This window comes from Gorilla gorilla, chromosome 6 (assembly GCF_029281585.2).
Source record: "Gorilla gorilla gorilla isolate KB3781 chromosome 6, NHGRI_mGorGor1-v2.1_pri, whole genome shotgun sequence".
Classification (NCBI taxonomy): Eukaryota; Metazoa; Chordata; class Mammalia; order Primates; family Hominidae; genus Gorilla; species Gorilla gorilla.
Window position 1 is genome coordinate 86,482,922 of NC_073230.2, and position 18,007 is coordinate 86,500,928.

General features: G+C 50.6%; 1 protein-coding gene and 1 non-coding gene across 15 annotated transcripts in view; one reads left to right on the top strand and one right to left on the bottom strand.

Moving 5' to 3' along the window:
* The window catches only part of CUX1 (cut like homeobox 1), a 466,860-nt gene that overhangs the window by 83,276 nt on the left and 365,577 nt on the right, over positions 1–18,007 (bottom strand). For 4 of the 14 annotated variants that reach the window (XM_055392894.2, XM_055392893.2, XM_055392891.2 and 1 more), the window contains exons 12-17: positions 11,269–11,327; positions 7,240–7,288; positions 5,527–5,623; positions 3,801–4,166; positions 2,239–2,304; positions 933–1,034 (exon numbers count right to left, since the gene is read on the bottom strand). In XM_055392894.2, the coding sequence (XP_055248869.1) occupies positions 933–1,034; positions 2,239–2,304; positions 3,801–4,166; positions 5,527–5,623; positions 7,240–7,288; positions 11,269–11,327 (739 nt within the window). Of the gene's footprint in view, positions 1–932; positions 1,035–2,238; positions 2,305–3,800; positions 4,473–5,526; positions 5,624–7,239; positions 7,289–11,268; positions 11,328–18,007 lie in introns of all 14 variants that reach the window. The other 10 variants (XM_055392888.2, XM_055392886.2, XM_055392885.2 and 7 more) reach the window with 4 other exon arrangements.
* On the top strand, positions 6,921–7,050 carry LOC115935488 (small nucleolar RNA SNORA48). Its single transcript, XR_004071112.1, has one exon. It is a non-coding gene; the product is annotated as a small nucleolar RNA SNORA48 (small nucleolar RNA).

Below are 18,007 nucleotides of genomic sequence, written 5' to 3' on the forward strand. Positions count from 1 at the left end.
AGGGTAATAAAGGGGGTGTCAGTGAAAGTGCTCCCTGACCTGCCCTCCTGGGGCTCCTTTCCCCGAGAATTTTTTTTTTTTTAGCAACAGGATCTCGCTGTTGTCCAGGCTGGAGCGCAGTGGCACGATCATGGCTCACTGTACCCTCCACCTCCCTGGCTCAAGCAATCCTCCCAGCTCAGCCTCCCAAGTAGCTGGGACCACAGGTGCATGCCACCATGCCTGGCTAGTGTTTTAAGAGACAAGGTCTCTCACTGTGTTGCATAGGCTGGTCTTAAACTCCTGAACTCAAGTCATCCTCCCCCATCAGTTTCCCAAAATGCCAGGATTGCAGGTGTGAGCCACCGCACCTGACCTCTGATAGTTTTTATACTTGGTATTCATTTTCCTGTGCTATATTCTGAAATGCAAGTGGTTCTGTCAAAGTTGAGGAGCGTAATTTCTGTGAATAATTACAACTAGGGGCCAGGCGCGGTGGCTCACACCTGTAATCCCAGCACCGTGGGAGGCCGAGGTGGGAGGATCACTGGAGGTCAGGAGTTCGAGACCAGCCTGGCCGACATGGTGAAACCCCGTCTCTACTAAAAACACAAATATCATGGGCATGGTGGCACATGTCTATAGTCCCAGCTACTCGGGAGACTGAGGCAGGAGAATCGCTTAAACCCGGGAGGCAGAGGTTGCAGTGAGCTGAGATCGTGCCACTGCACTCCAGCACAGGCAACAGAGCGAGACTGCATCTCAAAAAAAAAAGTAACTATTAGGCAAATACAGATCACACAGACCTGCTTCTCTCTACGTGCCTAAATGCTTGAGAACAGGCATTCATTATTGTTTAAAAAAAAAATAGTTAATTACTGCTGACCAGAGCACTCATGACAATTCTTTTAATTAAGTTTGGAAGACAGTGGGTGAAGTAATGGAAGCTGTACCAGTTTTCTGCACTTGGAGCTCCCTCTTGGCTTGCTCTAGGATGGACTTGATGGCTTCATCAGAGCCAGTCTCCGAGGCTCGGATCCGGGTGGTGATGTTACCTGTGGGGAGAAGTTGCGCCAATGACATCAAACCCAAACCTTGGACAAAAATCAGTGCTGCGCGAAGACATCATTCTGATATATAGCCCCGGGTGGGGGCTGGTGACACAAGGAGGCAGATGTGGCCTCCCAGCGGCCTGTGTTTGCTGTGAGTGCAACTTCACAGCGACACCGGGCAGGAGGGATTTCCTGCTCATTTGACCTTACGGTCAATGTTACTTTGCCAGAGCCGGACACCACCCGTGGGTTAGTACCCGGGAGAACCGATCATTTAATCCATATATATAAAAGGCGAGTGATTAAAAGGCAATGTTTCTCATGAGTCACTTAGAAGCAACTGCTGTGGCTTGGGACTGACTCTCCTTGGGGTTAGATGTTTATTGGAGGCTGGGGTCCCACACAGGATAAACGGAAAAGGAGGGCAGAGGGTTTGAGGCTGATTGTCTATCAATCATTCAGAGGCACAGGGTGAAGAAAGGCTTAACTTAAAAAATTGTTTGCACCTATTATCACATAATATCTTTTTAAAATTTACAAACGAGGAAAGGAGCCTGCAGAAATTCCTAAGCGGGGAGGATGGATTCTTTCGGCCACACGGTGATGTTTTGTGCAGGCACACGTGACGACGAAATGAGGCTACTATGGCCCAGGGGCTGGCCCCAGCTCTTTCGGGAAGCCACCCGGATAGTTTAATTTCTTACTACCTTCCTAAATAGGAACCACTGCATTCAAAACAAGTATACCACCATTTAAAAACAAGTATGCCACTGGGACGATGTGGGATGCGTCCGTTCCGTAGGACCTTGAGTGTGTTTCCGAGTTAAAAATACAAGGAAGCAGCAGTATTTAATTTGACGGGGTCACCTGACTTTTCTCAGAGCAACCGCTGTTATTTTTTCAACTGCCTCTGAGAAAAACGGGGGACCGGGTAATTAGGATCTGAAGTGGGCTGGGATTCACACTCGGGGGGCTTAGCTTAGCAATGCCTCTTCTCACCCCCGCCTGTGCTTGGGAGAGGGCAGGCAGCTCGGGAGGAAGGGGCTGGGTGTGCTTGAACCCGTGCCTTGTTTTATACTTACTAGCTGTTTTTCCATCAGGTTCCAGGCCAGAATCACACTGCACAGTTTTAACCCAAATACACAGCTAAGGACATGCTGCTTCCCTAGGTGACTGACTGCAAAGAAAACGCCTGCCTGCAACATACCTTCAGACCCATTTCTTCGTTTCGGTACTTCCTGAAATAGTCTGTTCAGGCTCTGGCCTGGATTCTCTGTTGAAAAACAAGTGTGGTAAGAACAAAACAATCAGGGGAATGGTGGTGTTGACGATATGGGCTGTGTGACATGAAATCTGAGCCGCCTGTCACTAAAGAAAGGGCTCAGGGCTGCCTGTGCAACTCGGGAGTTTCTAGAATCTTCTGAGAGGCCCTTCCCTGGCTGACTGGCCCGCAGAGGCCGTGGCTCTGCTGCAAAAGGAGATGGGGGAAATCTAAGTAGCGACCTACGGCATCGAGGCCAGGGAGGTCCACGGGAGGGAGGACTGCCTTGAAGGAGGATCACCCGCCAGCCCCCAGAACAAAGCTCGCATTAATCATCCAAAGACATTCAATTTCGGTTAACATCCTCATAAAACACTGCATTTTCTTGGTGCAAATTGATGCTGTTCAAAACATCTTCCTGCTCTGTTTGAGTCTAAATTTCAGGGTGTTTCAAACATGTCTGATGAAATGACCTCTCAATAGCTCTGTTGATGTGGCACATTGATCCCCTGGTCTTAAACAGAAAAGGAACTTTCTTTTTTGTTTTTTTATTTGAGGCAGGTTCTCACTCTGTTGCCCAGACTGGAGTGCAGTGGCTCAATCATGGCTCACTGCAGCCTCCACCTCCTGGGCTCAAACCATCCTCCTGCCTTAGCCTCTCAAGTAGCTGGGACCACAGGTACACGCCACCACGCCCAGCTAACCTTTTGATTTTTTTGTAGATCAAAAGATTACAAAATATATCTTGCCCAGGCTGGTCTTGAACTCCCGGACTCAAGCAACCCATCCACCTCAGCCTCCCAAACTACTGGGATTATAGGCGTGAGCTACTGTGCCCGGCTGGGATTTTTTGAAATTATGAATGTGACTGACATTTTATCTTTTTACGGAGGGTGGGGTAGAAAGGGTGCTTAAATAAAACTTTTGTGTATTTTACTCAAGCCAGGCCTGTTTTACTCATAATGCTAAACAAATCACTAATGGACCGTGAACAATGTAGGGAAGGTGGCCATGGGACACGCCCTCTTCTGCGGGGTGGGAAGAGGGGAGGTGTCATCTGTGATGTGTTCTCCCTACAGAACCAGCTTTGCATGAGGATCGAGCCCAGTCAACGTCGCTGCTATGGGGCTGGAGGGGACTTAAGGGCTCCTCCCAAAAGTGAGACCAGCACCCAAGGCCAATTGGACCCGCGGCCACTAAGCATACCGAGACGCTATACATCATGTAATGCAATTCCCTCTGATACGATCTCTAGTATTGAAATACTATAGGGTTTCCTAAGTATGGAGTGCTGAGTGCGTTTCAAAGGCCAGATCTCCCAAATCTAACAGCCTTAACTCATGCCGGGCCACCCTTGAGCTCTGGACGTGGCAGAAGTAAAGAGAACTTTACCTGATGTGATGCACAAATGTTTCATCACGCACACAGACACACACACGCATGCACACACACATGTGCAACTCTGTGACGGGCTCACACGCTGGCGCCACCCAACGCCAGTCTCTCACCTCTTTGTCTGCCTTGGATGCTACGGAGGGCCAGGATGTTCTGCTCATCGGAGAGGAACTGTTTCATCTTGTGAAATGGCTCCTTGCCACGAACAGTCAGTTTATTCCATGGCTTGGGCCGGGCCAGAATCTCGCTCACGGACCCTTGAGACAGTCCCAACACATAATGTCCGAAAATACGTTGTCCGATATTGTGCTTAATCAGCTGCTCTTTGACCTGCCGGGCGATTTCTGCAGTGTCCATCTCCTCGCCCTCGGAGACGCTCCCAGCACTTTCTGACTGGCTGGGGGATGGGGCCATGCCATTGACATCTGGGCTTTGTTGTAATGGACTTTGGGAAGATATGGAGTTTGTGCTGTATGGACCTGTTGAAAAAATCATGCTTGTGCTTCCGGCTTCCTGCATAGCCTTGGAGTAGAAGGACTGCATTAGCTGCCGCTGGAGAAGAGAGTTTAGTGCAAATTTTCCTGTAGAAGCCAGGGGTAGGCTGGGGCTTGCCAGGGATGAGCTGAAAAAGTCTTGACTTAACCCCGCTGGTGAGAACTGGTGTGTACCATTAGTATTGGAAGCCTGCTCCCCCGGGTTGCGGGGCAACTGAGAAGGAGGGGGGGCCGGCAAAGATCCCGGGCGCCGACTTTCAGGCTGGTCTTTCCCTTTCCTCCTGGCTGACCCTACAAGGAAGGGCAAACAGAATGCATTATGGGGGATTCCAAAGGGGGAAAAAAAAACCAAGACCAAAATGCAAAAGTTTGCCCCCGCAAAAGGGAAAACAAAAAAAAGTGCAGGTTTTTTTTACAAGGGCCAATGAGGTGGGTTGGTTTGTTTTCCGATTAAATTTGTAAGTCAGCCAAACGAGGCTTCCCAAAACAAGCAACATGCATTCATGTTTGCGCCTTTCTTGTACGTTGCAGCCTGGAGAGTCCCCTTGACATAGACTCAAACTCCTAGCGTGACAAGGAGCTGGTGACACACACAGGGAAGAGTTGACGGGTCACGGGCCTCTTACTGGGCCCGCTGGCCCCGGCCGGAGGAGCAGCAAACACTGACATTTTAGGACCAATGGATTCGCTCGCACCTCTTGCTCTGAGGCGATGCACGATACCGAGCCCCCTCGATGTGGAGGCGCGCGCCCGTTTTGAGAATGCAATACCATTAGAGCCCGAGACACCTGTACGCGTTTTACCAGCTGCCCAAACCAGAAGCACAGTCAAGTGACGCCACCATTTGGGGGATGAGCCAAGAAAGGCTAAGGATGGGGGACGCGTCCCCAGGGGAAACCTGACCAAGGAAGAAAAACCTCTACTGGACCCGGCAGGCCCGGGGCTGTCCCTGAAAACACCACCAGAGCGAGGCTGGGCTCACACTGCCCCTGGCCGCTGGGCTCACACTGCCCCTGGCCTCTGTGCAGCACAACCAGACACAGATCAGAAAGGCCGACGTCCTCCGAGCTGTCCCTCCCGGGGATTCCAGCCGCACTGCCCCTAACTGACCTCCGCAGAGCCTGTGCGGCTGGCCCGTCTCGACATCCAGCTTTAAGCAGGGCGGGGAAGGGAAGGGAGGAGCAGTGAGGAGGAGGGCACCCAACACGCGTTAGTCAAAGGTTCTCGTCAACCGGCGCTTCTCTGGCCATGCATCTGTCCAGACTCACGATTCACCTTCCTCTTCCTCGACCGACCCAGGGAAGCGAACCAAGCACCGCACACGCGCGAAGCCCGGCCAACCTACCGCTCAGGTCGCTGTTGGAGATGCGCAGCGCGGCGTTCTCGGACTGCAGCGAGCGGTTCTTCTCCAGCAACAGCACCTCCAGGGGCTTGGCCGCATCCTAGAAGGGGCAGAGCGGGGGTCTCACTGCGGGGCCGGCCACTCACCCGCTCCCGGGGCCACCAGGCCCGGAGCCCTGCCTCTCTCCATCTGTCCGCGTTCCCATCCAGCTCTCGATCTGATTAGGAAGTGGGCTGCGGACAGCTGATTTCCCCCCAAGTCGTTTAACACACGTGGAAAACAAGTTCCCTTTAGAAAGAATGGATTCTAGTTGAAGTCATTTTCCTTCTTAGACTTCCACAGCTCCTAAAAAATTAATTATTCTCTCATCTGTTCTCAAACTCAAGCGACCTGAACCCGTGCCTCATTTGGCCATAAGACTGGCTGCCAAGCCACAAACGTCTTTCCGAATGTTACTGTAAAGGGAACTTTTCTTTTTTCTTTTTTGCCAGCCACAAAGATGTTGGCTGTCTTCTGGGCATCAGGAGTCAGATTCCACTTAGGATGTCAATTTTATTTGATTTGATTTTTTAATTTTTTGAGATGGAGTCTCACTCTGTCGCCCAGGCTGGAGTGCAGTGGCACGATCTTGGCTCACTGTACCCTCTGCCTCCTGGGTTCAAGTGATTCTCCTTCCTCAGCCTCCCAAGTAGCTGGGATTACAGACGTGCGCCACCACGCTCAGCTAATTTTTTATATTTTTGGCAGAGATAGGGTTTCACCATGTTGGCCAGGCTGGTCTCAAACGCCTGACCTCAAGTGATCCACCTACCTCAGCCTCCCAAAGTGCTGGGATTACAGGAGTGAGCCACCGTGCTTGGTCTGGGATGTCAATTTTAATTGGCCACCAGATGACCCTGGGCCACTGTCATCCTTCCCTTGTACCTTCTCTACTGAGGCAGCGTGTAACTAAAGTTCCTAAACCAATCCATTTTTGGCTGCTCTTTAATGCAATTAAAAAAAAAATAGTCAGTCTCAACCTGTTGTCCAGGCTGGAGTGCAGTGGTGCGATCATAGCTCACTATAGCCTTGAACTATTGGGCTCAAGCGATCTTCCTGCCTCAGCCTCCCAAGTAGCTGGGACCACGGGTATATGTCACAGTACTTGGCTATTTTTTTTTTTTTTAATAGCAACATGGTCTTGCTATATTGCCCAGGCTGGTCTCAAATTCCTGGCCTCAAAGCGATCCTCCTGTCTTGGCCTCCCAAAGTGCTGGGATTACAGGCATGAGCTACTGAGCCTGGCCTTCTTAAACACAATCTGAAATTTTTTTTTATTTATGTTCTTAGTACCTGCTGAAGTGAAATCACAATTTCACTTCAGTTACCAGTTTGGAAAACACTAGCTTTTCTCTTTTTGCCTCTTTTTGTTAAAGATAATTTGCTTTTTGGTAGTGCCCATCTCCTATCAGTCAGGGATGAAGCAATCCCTTGTTCATCCCCAGCTTGGCTTTTGATCTATGCCTGGTTCATGCCTTGGACACATGGAAAAAAAGGAGACAAAAAAAAAAAAAAGATAGTTTGCTTCAACTTGGTTAAATGTTCTTGAAGTATGACTCATCGGCTGTAAGTGAGAGGTCTCGTAGAAACAGTGAGATCATGGGATATGCCGGAGGGACCAGTGGTAACCAGCAGCGGGGCTGACGCTAGTGCTGACCATTGAGGTGAGACAGGTACCTGTGTCCCGGCGCCCTCGGACGGTGCAAACTCCATGGACTTCAGAATGCTGCAAGAGCACGACAAGAGGGGTTATTTTATTTATTTTTTGAGACAGAGTCTCGTTCTGTCACCCAGGCTAGAGTGCAGTGGCGCGATATTGGCTCACTGCAACCTCTGCCCAGGTTCAAGCGATTCTCCTACCTCAGCCTCCTGAGTAGCTGGGATTACAGGCATGTGCCATCATGCCCAGCTAATTTTTGTATTTTTAGTAGAGACGGGGTTTCACCACGTTGGCCAGGCTAGCCTCGAACTCCTGACCTCAAGTGATCCACCCGCCTCAGCCTCCCAAAGTGTTGGTATTACAGGCATGAGCCACCAGAGTGATTATTTTCTACTTATACCTCTGACAACAGCCACATTAATAAGCATTAACATTACAATTTCCTGCTCTCCAGGAACCGAAGAACTGTCAACTTTAACAACTTCCCTGGCAGTAATAGGATCTGATAATGTCTCTAGAATAACTATTCAACTAGCAGTTGGCTGGCAAAAGTTTCTTGCCTAGCATGTAAATCATTCCATATGGAATCACACCAGGTCTGTTCAGAGTATAATTTTAAAGTTTAATACAGACATAACATTGTTGCAAGTGGAATGTATTTGTAAAGCTTAAAGGGAAGGAAAAAGTTGTAAGGAGAAGCCAGAGAGAGGGGAACCCACCAGGGCGGCCACTGCCCACACCTCACTCCTAATTGTCACCTACCTGGGGACCAGGGGAAATAGGCAAAGAGCAACCTCCTAGACTTGGATGACTCAGAAGCCAGGTGGGCAGAACTTCTCTGCAGCCCCAGGTTGGGGAAGGAGTGCAATGACAAAGATGTGGCAAGAGAAGGTGACTTCTCCCTCCCTTGTTCTCAATGGCACTGAAAAGGGCCGCACCCTGATCACTACGGTCTCTGGGCTGTCTCAGTGAGTCCAGGTCCCCAGGATTATTACTGTTTCTTGAGTTCCTTTTGCTGTGGATGTCCCTTTTTTGCTGAGTTTACTAGGCAGAAGAGGGGAAGTGAGGCTATGTGGCTTTGAATGAGCTGCAAGTGTTTCTTTGAAATACCAAGGATGGAAGAGAGAGACCCAGAGCAGGCTGGCTGGACCGTGAGATTTACGACTCGCAGGTGCAGAGTCAGCCGGACCTTTGCCATGTTCCTGCAGCCACGATTTCGGCCTCTGTCCCCCTAGTGTGAGCCACCACACCTGGATAATTTATTTTTAATAGAGACGGGGTTTCACCATTTTGGCCAAGCTGGTTTCCTGACCTCAGGTGATCTGTCGGCCTCCCAAAGTGCTGGGATTACAGATGTGAGCCACTGCGCCCAGCTGAAAGGGGTTTCTTAAGATGGAATCCTGTCCTTCATTTCCTATTTTCTTTAGGATTATGTAATAAAAGACCACGTGTCTCTTTATTTATTCTACAGATCTTTACCAGCAGCCTGCTATCCGCTTGTTGCCGTGGGGAATCAGAACCACTCCTGGTCCGTACTCCAGGAAATTTACAGGCCATTACAGGTAATAGGCAAGACTCCAAGTGGTCCATTAAGACAGAACTTGTGAGGACCCCAGCAGGAGGGATCTTGATGGATTGGAGACCACGTCTCAGTGTCATGATGAACAAGCATTGGAGAAGGGCCCTGAAGGGACAGGGTGTCTTGTGCTGCAGTGCATGAGGATCTGAGGTCAGCATCCCCTGCTGCATGGGGGTGAGGAAGTGGAAATGGGACGATGCTCAGAAGGGGACGCGGGCAAGAGCTCAAGAGCACAGCTGGTTCACCAGGAAGTGGAAAACTAGGAGCGCATTTGGGCAAAGAAGCCACCTGAGTGGGGCTTCCAGATGTGCACATGGTGGTGGGGCCTGTCATGTGCAGACGCAACAGAAAGAGTTAGCAGAAATGCAGTGACAAGCGGGGCTGGTGTGGCAGCCCTTCAGTGGGGGTAGGGGCAGCCTGTGGTCCAGCAGGCTGTGGATGAGAGGGAGTAGAACGGTATGTGTTGCAGGCTGGAGCCTGGAAGCCTCAGCTCCCAGGGGATGAAGTGAACGTGGGGGTTGGGGGGGAAGAGGAGGAGGAGGAGGAGCAAGAGGAAGAAGAAGAGGAAGAGGAAGAAAGAAGAAGAAGAGGAAGAAAGAAGAAGAAGAGGAAGAAAGAAGAAGAAGACAACGAAGACGACAATGAAGACGACGACTAACTCCCAGGGTGAGGCTGGGCAAAGGCCTTCGCAGCAGTTTCTCTGGCTCAAAATTAAAAGGCCCAATTTCTTTTTCTTTTTGGAAGAGGGAAGAAGAGGGAAAGGAAGGAAGGAAATGGGATAGGAGAGGCAGGCAGAGAAGGTTAACCAGGTAATGTTTAATAATAAGTTACATGTAATCCCGGCACTTTGGGAGGCTGAGGTGGGTGGATCACCTGAGGTCGGGAGATTGAGACCAGCCTGACCAACATGGAGAAACCCCATCTCTACCAAAAATACAAAATTAGCCCGGGGTGGTGGCTCATGCCTGTAATCCCAGCTACTTGGGAGGCTGAGGCAGGAGAATCGCTTGAACTCGGGAGGCGGAGGTTGCGGTGAGCCGAGATAGCACCATTGCACTCCAGCCTGGGCAACAAGAGCTAAACTCTGTCAAATAAATAAATAAGTAAGCAAGCAAGTAAGTAAGTTACAGAGGCTGGAACTGTTAGAGGGATGTAGGGGTCTGTCCGAGGAGGTGCCGGCAGAGGCTTTGCAGCTGGAAAGGGGATGAGATCGCTCAGGGGGAGAGCATGGTGGGGACAGGGACTACCAGGGCCAGCAGACGCCAGGGAGGCTGGGGGTCCCAGGCGAGAAAAGGCAGCTGGTCATGGAAGTGAGATGGTCAAGAGGATGCCCGAGGAGCTTTTCTTAGCAGAATGGAATTAACAATACAAAGAAAACGTGGTGAGTGGGTGTAGGCTCATCTTAAAAGGAGAAATGGAAAATAGCAGCAAGAGAGAAAGGGGCTGATGGGACAGCAGGAGGGGCAGGAAGGAAGGGACCCAAGGTTTAGGCGGAGGGGGCAGCCTGCAGAGATGGGAGGTGGCACCCAAGACCAGAGGCGGGAGTCTGTCCATAGAAGAGGGCTAGGGCATCTGTGGATAGTGGTTGGGGTAACAGTGACAAGGGCAGGGAGGAACCCCTGAGGAAGCCTCGAACCAGCAGAGCTCCAGCCGCGAGAAGCACGGGGGACCTGTGGGGCTGGTCACCATGCCCTAGGCAACCTTCGTTTGCAGTGCTTAATAACCTAAGAGTGAGGCGGGCATGCCAGTGGGAAGGCTTGGAATGGCTGACGATCCAGGGGAGCTGTATGAACACAGAGGGTCTGACCACAGGCTCCAGGCTTGCAGGGGAGGTCAGTGAGCCTGGAGCATTATGGATGTGGGGGGACAGGTAAAGACCAGGACCTGGGAGCTCCAGAGTGCCAAAGCAGGCTCAGGGTGAGGAGGCAGAGGTGGGGGCTGCTGGCCGAGAAAGGAACTTTGAAGCTTGAGAACTGAGAATGCCATCATTAGCCCTGAAAAGATGATAAGCTTTCGGCTACAGCCTCATAGATGGAGAATAGTTTGGAAGACAGAGTTCCTGAGTCCAGGAGGCCAGGGCAGCGTGAGGCCATATGCCCACCTTCAACCCGAAAACATTTCCCTCCTGTGCTTTGTTTCTGTTTGGGGAATTTATAGTTGCAAAACAAGGTCATATTTGATCATTTCTGTAAAAGCCCTATGCCCCTGATTCCATACATTCTGGAATACCTGCAATGCACAGCTTTTAGTAAAAGTCCAAAGAATTCAGGGACAGGCCCAAGGGCAAACGCCCACAGTGGTGGGTAGCCCAGGACACCGTGCAGTGGTAGAACTCTGGCTGCATTTACGGGCATCTGCTGAGCCAGAGGGCAGGGGGCCAAGGCTTCCTGCCACCGGCCTGGCATTGTTAGCAGATGGCCCTAACGCGCCCCAGCGTGTGAGGGGCCACAGGGCTCTCCGTACTTACTTCAGCTCTTTCTTCACCTCTTCATAGTCAGCCTGGCCTTTGAGCTTTTCTTCCAGTTGCTGAAAACAGAGAAGAATTTGATCAGTGGCCATGCCTGACAACAGGTCGACGGACTTCACCGACAGCATTCACTGCGGAACAGCCAGCTGTGCCTGAGAGGGGAAGCCAGCCCTTGCGAATGGAGTCAACGGTGCTGGGGCCATCTTTTGTCCCTCATGCTCCTGGCCTGCCCAGTGTGAGTGCGTGCCCAGGCACAGCAACGTGTGTAGGGATGCTGTAAGGTTGTAACGTACAACTTAGCAAAAGCAGAATGAAGGCTGGGTGTGGTGACTCATGCCTGTAATTCCAGCACTTTGGGAGGCTGAGGTGGGAGGACTGCCTGAGCCCAGGAGTTGGAGGGTGCAGTGAGCTATGACTGTGCTGCTGCACTCCAGCCTGGGTGACAGAGTGAGGAGTGGAGACCCTACCTCTTTTTTTTTAAAAAAAAAAAAAAAAAAAAAGCATCCCCCCCCCCCACCCAGAAAAAAGAAGGAAGAATCTTTGCAGAGGTGAAAAGCAGAGGAGGAAAAGTGTACTTTGTAGGAAGTGCCATGAAACAGCAAACAGGAGGACAGGAGGAGAGGCTTTCCTGGTGTCTGAAAAGCAGCGTGTGATTTTAAACAAAATATATTAGGCTGAGGGACTCATACAGCTGGTTGTCAACACCTTTGGGAGGACCTCTGCTAACGAGAGACACAGCCCTTTTGTATTGAGAGTAGGCATCAAATAGGCATCAGGGCAAAGGCCTTTCCACTCCTGAACCCCTGGATGCTAGGGTTTTAGGAGCAGGGGCCTGTTCAGTCGAGTGCTTGGTGGCTTCCCTGACAGCCAGCTGGTCTGAGTCCTGCGGGGAGGGCCCTGACCGAGATGCTGCTCCCTCTCAGGGGCCTAGGGGAGGGATGGCACATTTCCAAAGTACGGTGACGCTCCAGTGGGCTCCAGAAAGGTCTGTGAGCTCACTGGGGATTGATGTGGCCTGTTTCCTTTTTTTCTTTTTAATCCTTTTTTTTTTTTTTTTGGTGGAGACGGACTCTCGCTCTGTTGCCTAGGCTGGAGTGCAGTAGCGTGATCTTGGCTTGGCTCACTGCAACCTCCACCTCCCAAGTTCAAGCAATTTTCCTGCCTTAGCCTCCCCAGTAGCTGAGATTACAGGCATGCATCACCACTCCTGGCTACATTTTTTTGTGTTTTTAGTAGAGACGGGGTTTTGTCATGTTGGCCAGGCTGGTCTCGAACTCCCGACCCCAGGTGACCCTCTCGCCTCAGCTTCCCAAAGTGCTGGGATTACAGGTATGAGCCACCCCACCCAGCCTGATGTGGTCGTTTCTGCCCACAGCTCTGCAGGGCTTTCTTGTGAGGAGCCATTGCTGTAGGGTGGTCGTAGGGGGTGCTTTCTTCTCTGAAGGTGTTTTTGGACTAGTTTGCTTTTGATCTTTTCTAAAGGGAGCTCCTTGGAGGAAATGAGGCAACTCTACATAAAACAAGAACATGGAGGGGCGGTGCTGGGAGGGTGTTCTGGCCATTCAGCATGTTTCCAAGCTAGAGGTGAACAATTGTCATTTCCGGTAACTTCCCCTCTACAGGGTTTCTAGGTATTATGCTTCTTGTTCTTCTTCTTCTTTTTTTTTTAAAAAGAGACAGGATCTTGCTCTGTCACCCAGGCTGGAGTGCAGTGGTGCGATCATAGCTCACTACAGCCTCCAACTCCTGGGCTCAAGCAATCCTCCTGCCTCAGCCTCCTGAGGAACTACAGATGCACATCACCACACCCGGTTATTTTTTAAGAGAGGGGGTCTTGCTATGTTGCCCAGGCTGGTCTCAAACTCCTGAGCTCAAGTGATTCTCCCACTTCAGCCTCCCAAAGTGTTGGAATTACAGGCGTGAGCCACCATGCCCAGCCGTAGGTGCCCTTTCAGGTTCTGCTTGACTAGCCATGGCTAAGACCACAGTTTAAAGTCAACTGAGAACATTCTAGACTTTGGGGAGGAGATGGCACCATCCAAATCCCAACCTGCCCGCTGTTTTAAAAATTCAGGGCTGGGCACGGTGGCTCACCCCTGTAATCCCAGCACTTTGGGAGGCCAAGGCGGGTGGATCATGAGGTCAGGAGATTGAGACCATCCTGGCTAACATGGTGAAACCCCGTCTCTACTAACAACAACAACAAAAAAATACAAAAAATTAGCCGGGTGTGGTCTAAATTTAGCGTGCATAAGCGTGGTCATATCCAGAGAATAGGAGCCGGCTGGGAATAAGGCAGACAGAGGGAGGAGCACACAGAGGGTCTCAGAGCATGGCATGGCACAGACCAAGAAGGCCGACGGCCTGAGCCTGGAACTCGAGTCTGTCACTTTTGACCTGGGTGCCTATGGACAAGTTAATAAACTTCTCATCTGTAAAATGGGAATAACAGCAATTACTCAAGGGTTTGCACAAAGCAAAGAACCAGTGCAGATGTTGGCAACTCTGGGCCCTCAACAGTGGGACTCTTTTTTTTTTAAAGTTATTTTGTAGTGACGAGGTCACACTATGTTGCCCAGGCTGGTCTTGAACTCCTGGGCTCAAGTGATCCTCCTGCTTTGGCCTCTCAAAGTGCCGAGATTCCAGGTTCCTGGCCTTGATATTGGGACTCTTAGCACTGCTAAGTCCCATTACAGTTTCTGTCTAGGGGCACGGCTGCAGGTCTTCTTTGAAGGCCTGTGATTGGCCCTAATTGGAAGGTTTTAGGAGTGGAATCCGTGTATAATCATGCACCGCATAACGCTTTGGTCAACAAAGGCTGCCTAAGTCCCATAAGAGTCTTTTTTTTTTGAGATGGAGTCTCGCTCTGTTGCCCAGGCTGGAGTGCAGTGGCACGATCTCAGCTCACTGCAACCTCTACCTCCCAGGTTCAAGCAATTCTCTTGCCTCAGCTTCCTAAGTAGCTAGGATTACAGGTGCCTGCAAAATGTCTGGCTAATTTTTCTATTTTTAGTAGAGATGAGGTTTCACAGTGTTGGCCAGGCTGGTCTTGAACTCCTAACACTAGGTGATCCACTCACCTCGGCCTCCCAAAGTGCGGGATTATAGGTGTGTGCCACCACGCCTGGCCTGAGTCCCGTAAGATTCTAATGGAACATACAGAGAAAGCTGACATACGGCCCTTTATAAAGGCACTGCAGATCAAGCAAGGGAAATGACTAATGCTCAGTAATGGTGCTGGGACATTTGGTTTTCTGTATGAAAAATAGGCATAAATAAAAAAAATATATATATATATATATACTATCTAGGTTTGTGCAAGTACACACTATGATTGCACAACAACGCATTCACCTATTGACGCATTTCTCAGAACACAGCCTCATTGTTAAGTGACACACGACTGTATCTTAGTTGGCCGTGAGTTTTGCTGAGAGCTAAACAGCTTCCATTGAGGGTTCTGCCATCTACCTAGGGGCAGTTGAACTAGGAAGTCCCCAAGATCTCTTCTGTAAACCTTCTATGACGTTTTCTGTCTTGGGCAGACAAGCTGGATGGAGCCTAGGGGAGGCTGCTTGGCGACGCTTCTCCCAACTGGCAGAGCGCCTGTAACCTGGTCCCATGGATGTCTCCATTCTAGTGACCCTGCTGTGAGTGCCACATCTCAAAACCTGCAGACGCAGGGCTCCCATTGGCTTCCGATGCTGAAAATGCCCAGTGTGGAAAAAAGACTAACTGTCCTCAGTGCAGTTCTTCGATCAGAAACTCCTTGTTGGGTTCCCAGAAAGCCTGGTTTCGAAGACTCTGACCCTGGGACGGGCGACAGGCACACCAGTTTCTCAATGTCTCTGAAGACGCACTCCTCCTGTCAGGTCACGCTACCGCTGGCCGCGTGGTATGCTAGACCTGCGCTTATTCCTAGCATTTCATACGCTATCTGATTTCATGATTGCAAAACTTTTGCAGATGGGTCTGACTACCCAAAGAAAGAAAAAAATCTCTGGGGTCCTACAGTGCAGATCTTGACAGAGCTGAGGCCGGTCCCACTTGCCTGCAGGGAGGAAGTGAGATGCCGGAGAGGCCAGGATGAGCCAGGGGCTCTCTGCAAACCTGGGCTCCAGAGTCCGACAGATCCTGGCTCCACCACGTACTTGCAGGGTGAACCTAGATAAGACTCAACATCTTGGGTCAGGTGTGGTAGCTCGCTTGAGCATAGGAGTTCAAGACAAGCACGACAACATAGCAAGATCCCGTCTCTACCAAAAAAAACAACAACAACAACAAAAAAAACCCAAAACATTAGCTGGGTGTGTTAGCATGTGCCAGCAGTCCCAGCTACTCAGGAGGCTGGGGCAGGAGGATCACTTGAGTTTGGGAGGTGGAGGCTCCAGTGAGCCGTGATGGTGCCACTCCACCCCAGGCAAAAGAGTGAGACCCTGTCTCTAAATATATAAATAAATCAACCAATCAACCAACCAACCAACCCACCCACCCAGACTTGACTTCTCCAAGCCTCAGTTTCCTTATCTATAAAATGGGGATCGTGTTTATATGTTACAGTGCTTTGATGAGGATTAAAAAAACATTGGGTACTTAGAGCTTAGTACAGTGTGGGCACATGGCAAAGTGCTCTGTAAATGGTGGTTAGCACTGTTACTGTCCTTGTTACTACAATTACTACATCCCTGCTAGGTGGGGTTGAATCTGGCTACATTGGATCTGAAGAGAGTCTCTGGTTCTGTTTCTCCAGGGGCTCTGTTCGTGAAGGTCTCCGGATCTCAGCCTGTCACCTCCCAGGGTCCCCGCTATTCTGTAGCAGAGCCACAGAGAAAGAGCACATGTGCCCTGGAGTGGCTCCCACTGTCAAGGGTAACTTCATGTCCAAGGCTGTGGAAAGAGAATCTGGGAACTGGTCATCTTCCTGAAAAATGCACTTGTCTGGCTGGGTGCAGTGGGTCATGCCTTGAATCCCAGCACTTTGGGAGGCCGAGGCAGGAGGACTGCTTGAGCCTAGGAGTTCAAGACCAGCAGGGGCAACATAGAGAGACCCTGTCTCTACAAAAATTTAAAAATTAACTGGGTGTGGTGGTGCACACCTGTAGTTCCAGCTACTTGGGAGGCTAAAGTGGGAGGATCACTTGAGCCCTGGAGGTTGAGGCTGCAGTGAATTATGATCACGCCACTGTACTCCATCCTGGGGCAAAAGAGCAAGATCCTGTCTTTAAAAATAAAATAAAATAAAATGCATGAATCTAAGGAACACACGTGGGCTTTACACAGACAGGTAAGAAAAGGCCAAGTGTCAGAGACCTGGCTGCCAACCTGGTCCTACCCTGGTTGACTGTGACCTTGGATAACCTTAGCCTGTTTGGGCCTCACGTTTCTCATCTGAAGAATGGGGAGATTCAGAATGAATATGGGTTTTCAAAGGACAGTGGTGAGATGTAGGATGATCAAGTGCCAATCAAACACGCCTGTTGTAATAATACGATGGAAAAGATACACGGAGCCCACATGGCTCCAGAAACCTAGCTGGTGCTCCCCAGCTGGGTCCTGAAATGCCAGAAGAATTGTCTATTTGAAGCTCTTAAAAGCCTGGCTAAGACTTAAATGATAATAAACTTTACAATGCCAACTATTTTGGCTTTAGCAAATTAGGTGTTCAATCTATAAACTATGTCTATCTACTGCAGGGCATGGTGATTCATGCCTGTAACCCCAGCACTAGGGGAGACTGAGGTGGGAGGATCACTTGAGCCCAGGAGTTCGACACCAGCCTGGGCAACATAGCAAGACCCCATCTCTACAAAATATATAAAAATTCGCCGGGTGTGGTGGCGTGTGCCTGTAGTCCCGACTACTTGGGAGGCTGAGGTGGGAGGATTCCTTGAGCCAGGGAGGTCGAGGCTACAGTGAGCTATGATTGTGCCATTGCACTCCAGCCTGGGCAACAGAGTGAGACCCTGTCTCAAAAAAACAGCAAAGGGGCCTCTGGCAGGTCTGACTAAGGCAGAGACCCAGGGAAAGGTCATGTCTTCCAGGTTGCACAGCCAGTGGTCAAGGTGACAATATCTCTTTTCCATAAAATTCTGACCGTGGGGGCAGAGTGGCATCTGCAGTGCAGATAAATGGGGCCAGGCTCCACATGGTGCTGTCTGACTGGCTCAGGTTAGAGTTGGTGTGGGAGTCTTCGGTCTCACGAGGACCCCCTGGCCCAGGGCAGGGGTCTGAGGCACAGACCCTTAGCTGACACTGCATCTCTGGGGTCCAGGCCTGGGCAGCATGCACCTCCTCTTCTACTGGACAAGGACTCTCCCTAGATAAGGACATGTGTCTCCATGGTTCCTCAGGCAGAGGCAGCAGGCATGGAGATTTAGGTTCTGCTGATGCTGGGAGTTGGGGAGGAGCCCAAGGATACTGTGGACTCTGGATGGTGAGTCCAAATCTCCAAAGCAATGGGGTAGGTGCTGTGTATGCTCCAATGATCCTCTCTCCCCAGCCTCCCAGGTAGCTGGGACAAAGGGCATGTGCCACCACTCTGGCTCATTAAAAAAAAAAAATTAAGAGATGGGGCCGGGCGCGATGGCTCACGCCTGTAATCCCAGCACTCTGGGAGGCTGAGGCGGGCAGATGACCTGAGGTCAGGAGCTCGTGACCAGCCTGGCCAACATGGTGAAACCCTATCTCTACTAAAAATACAAAAAATTAGCTGGGCTTGGTGGCAGGCACCTGTAATCCC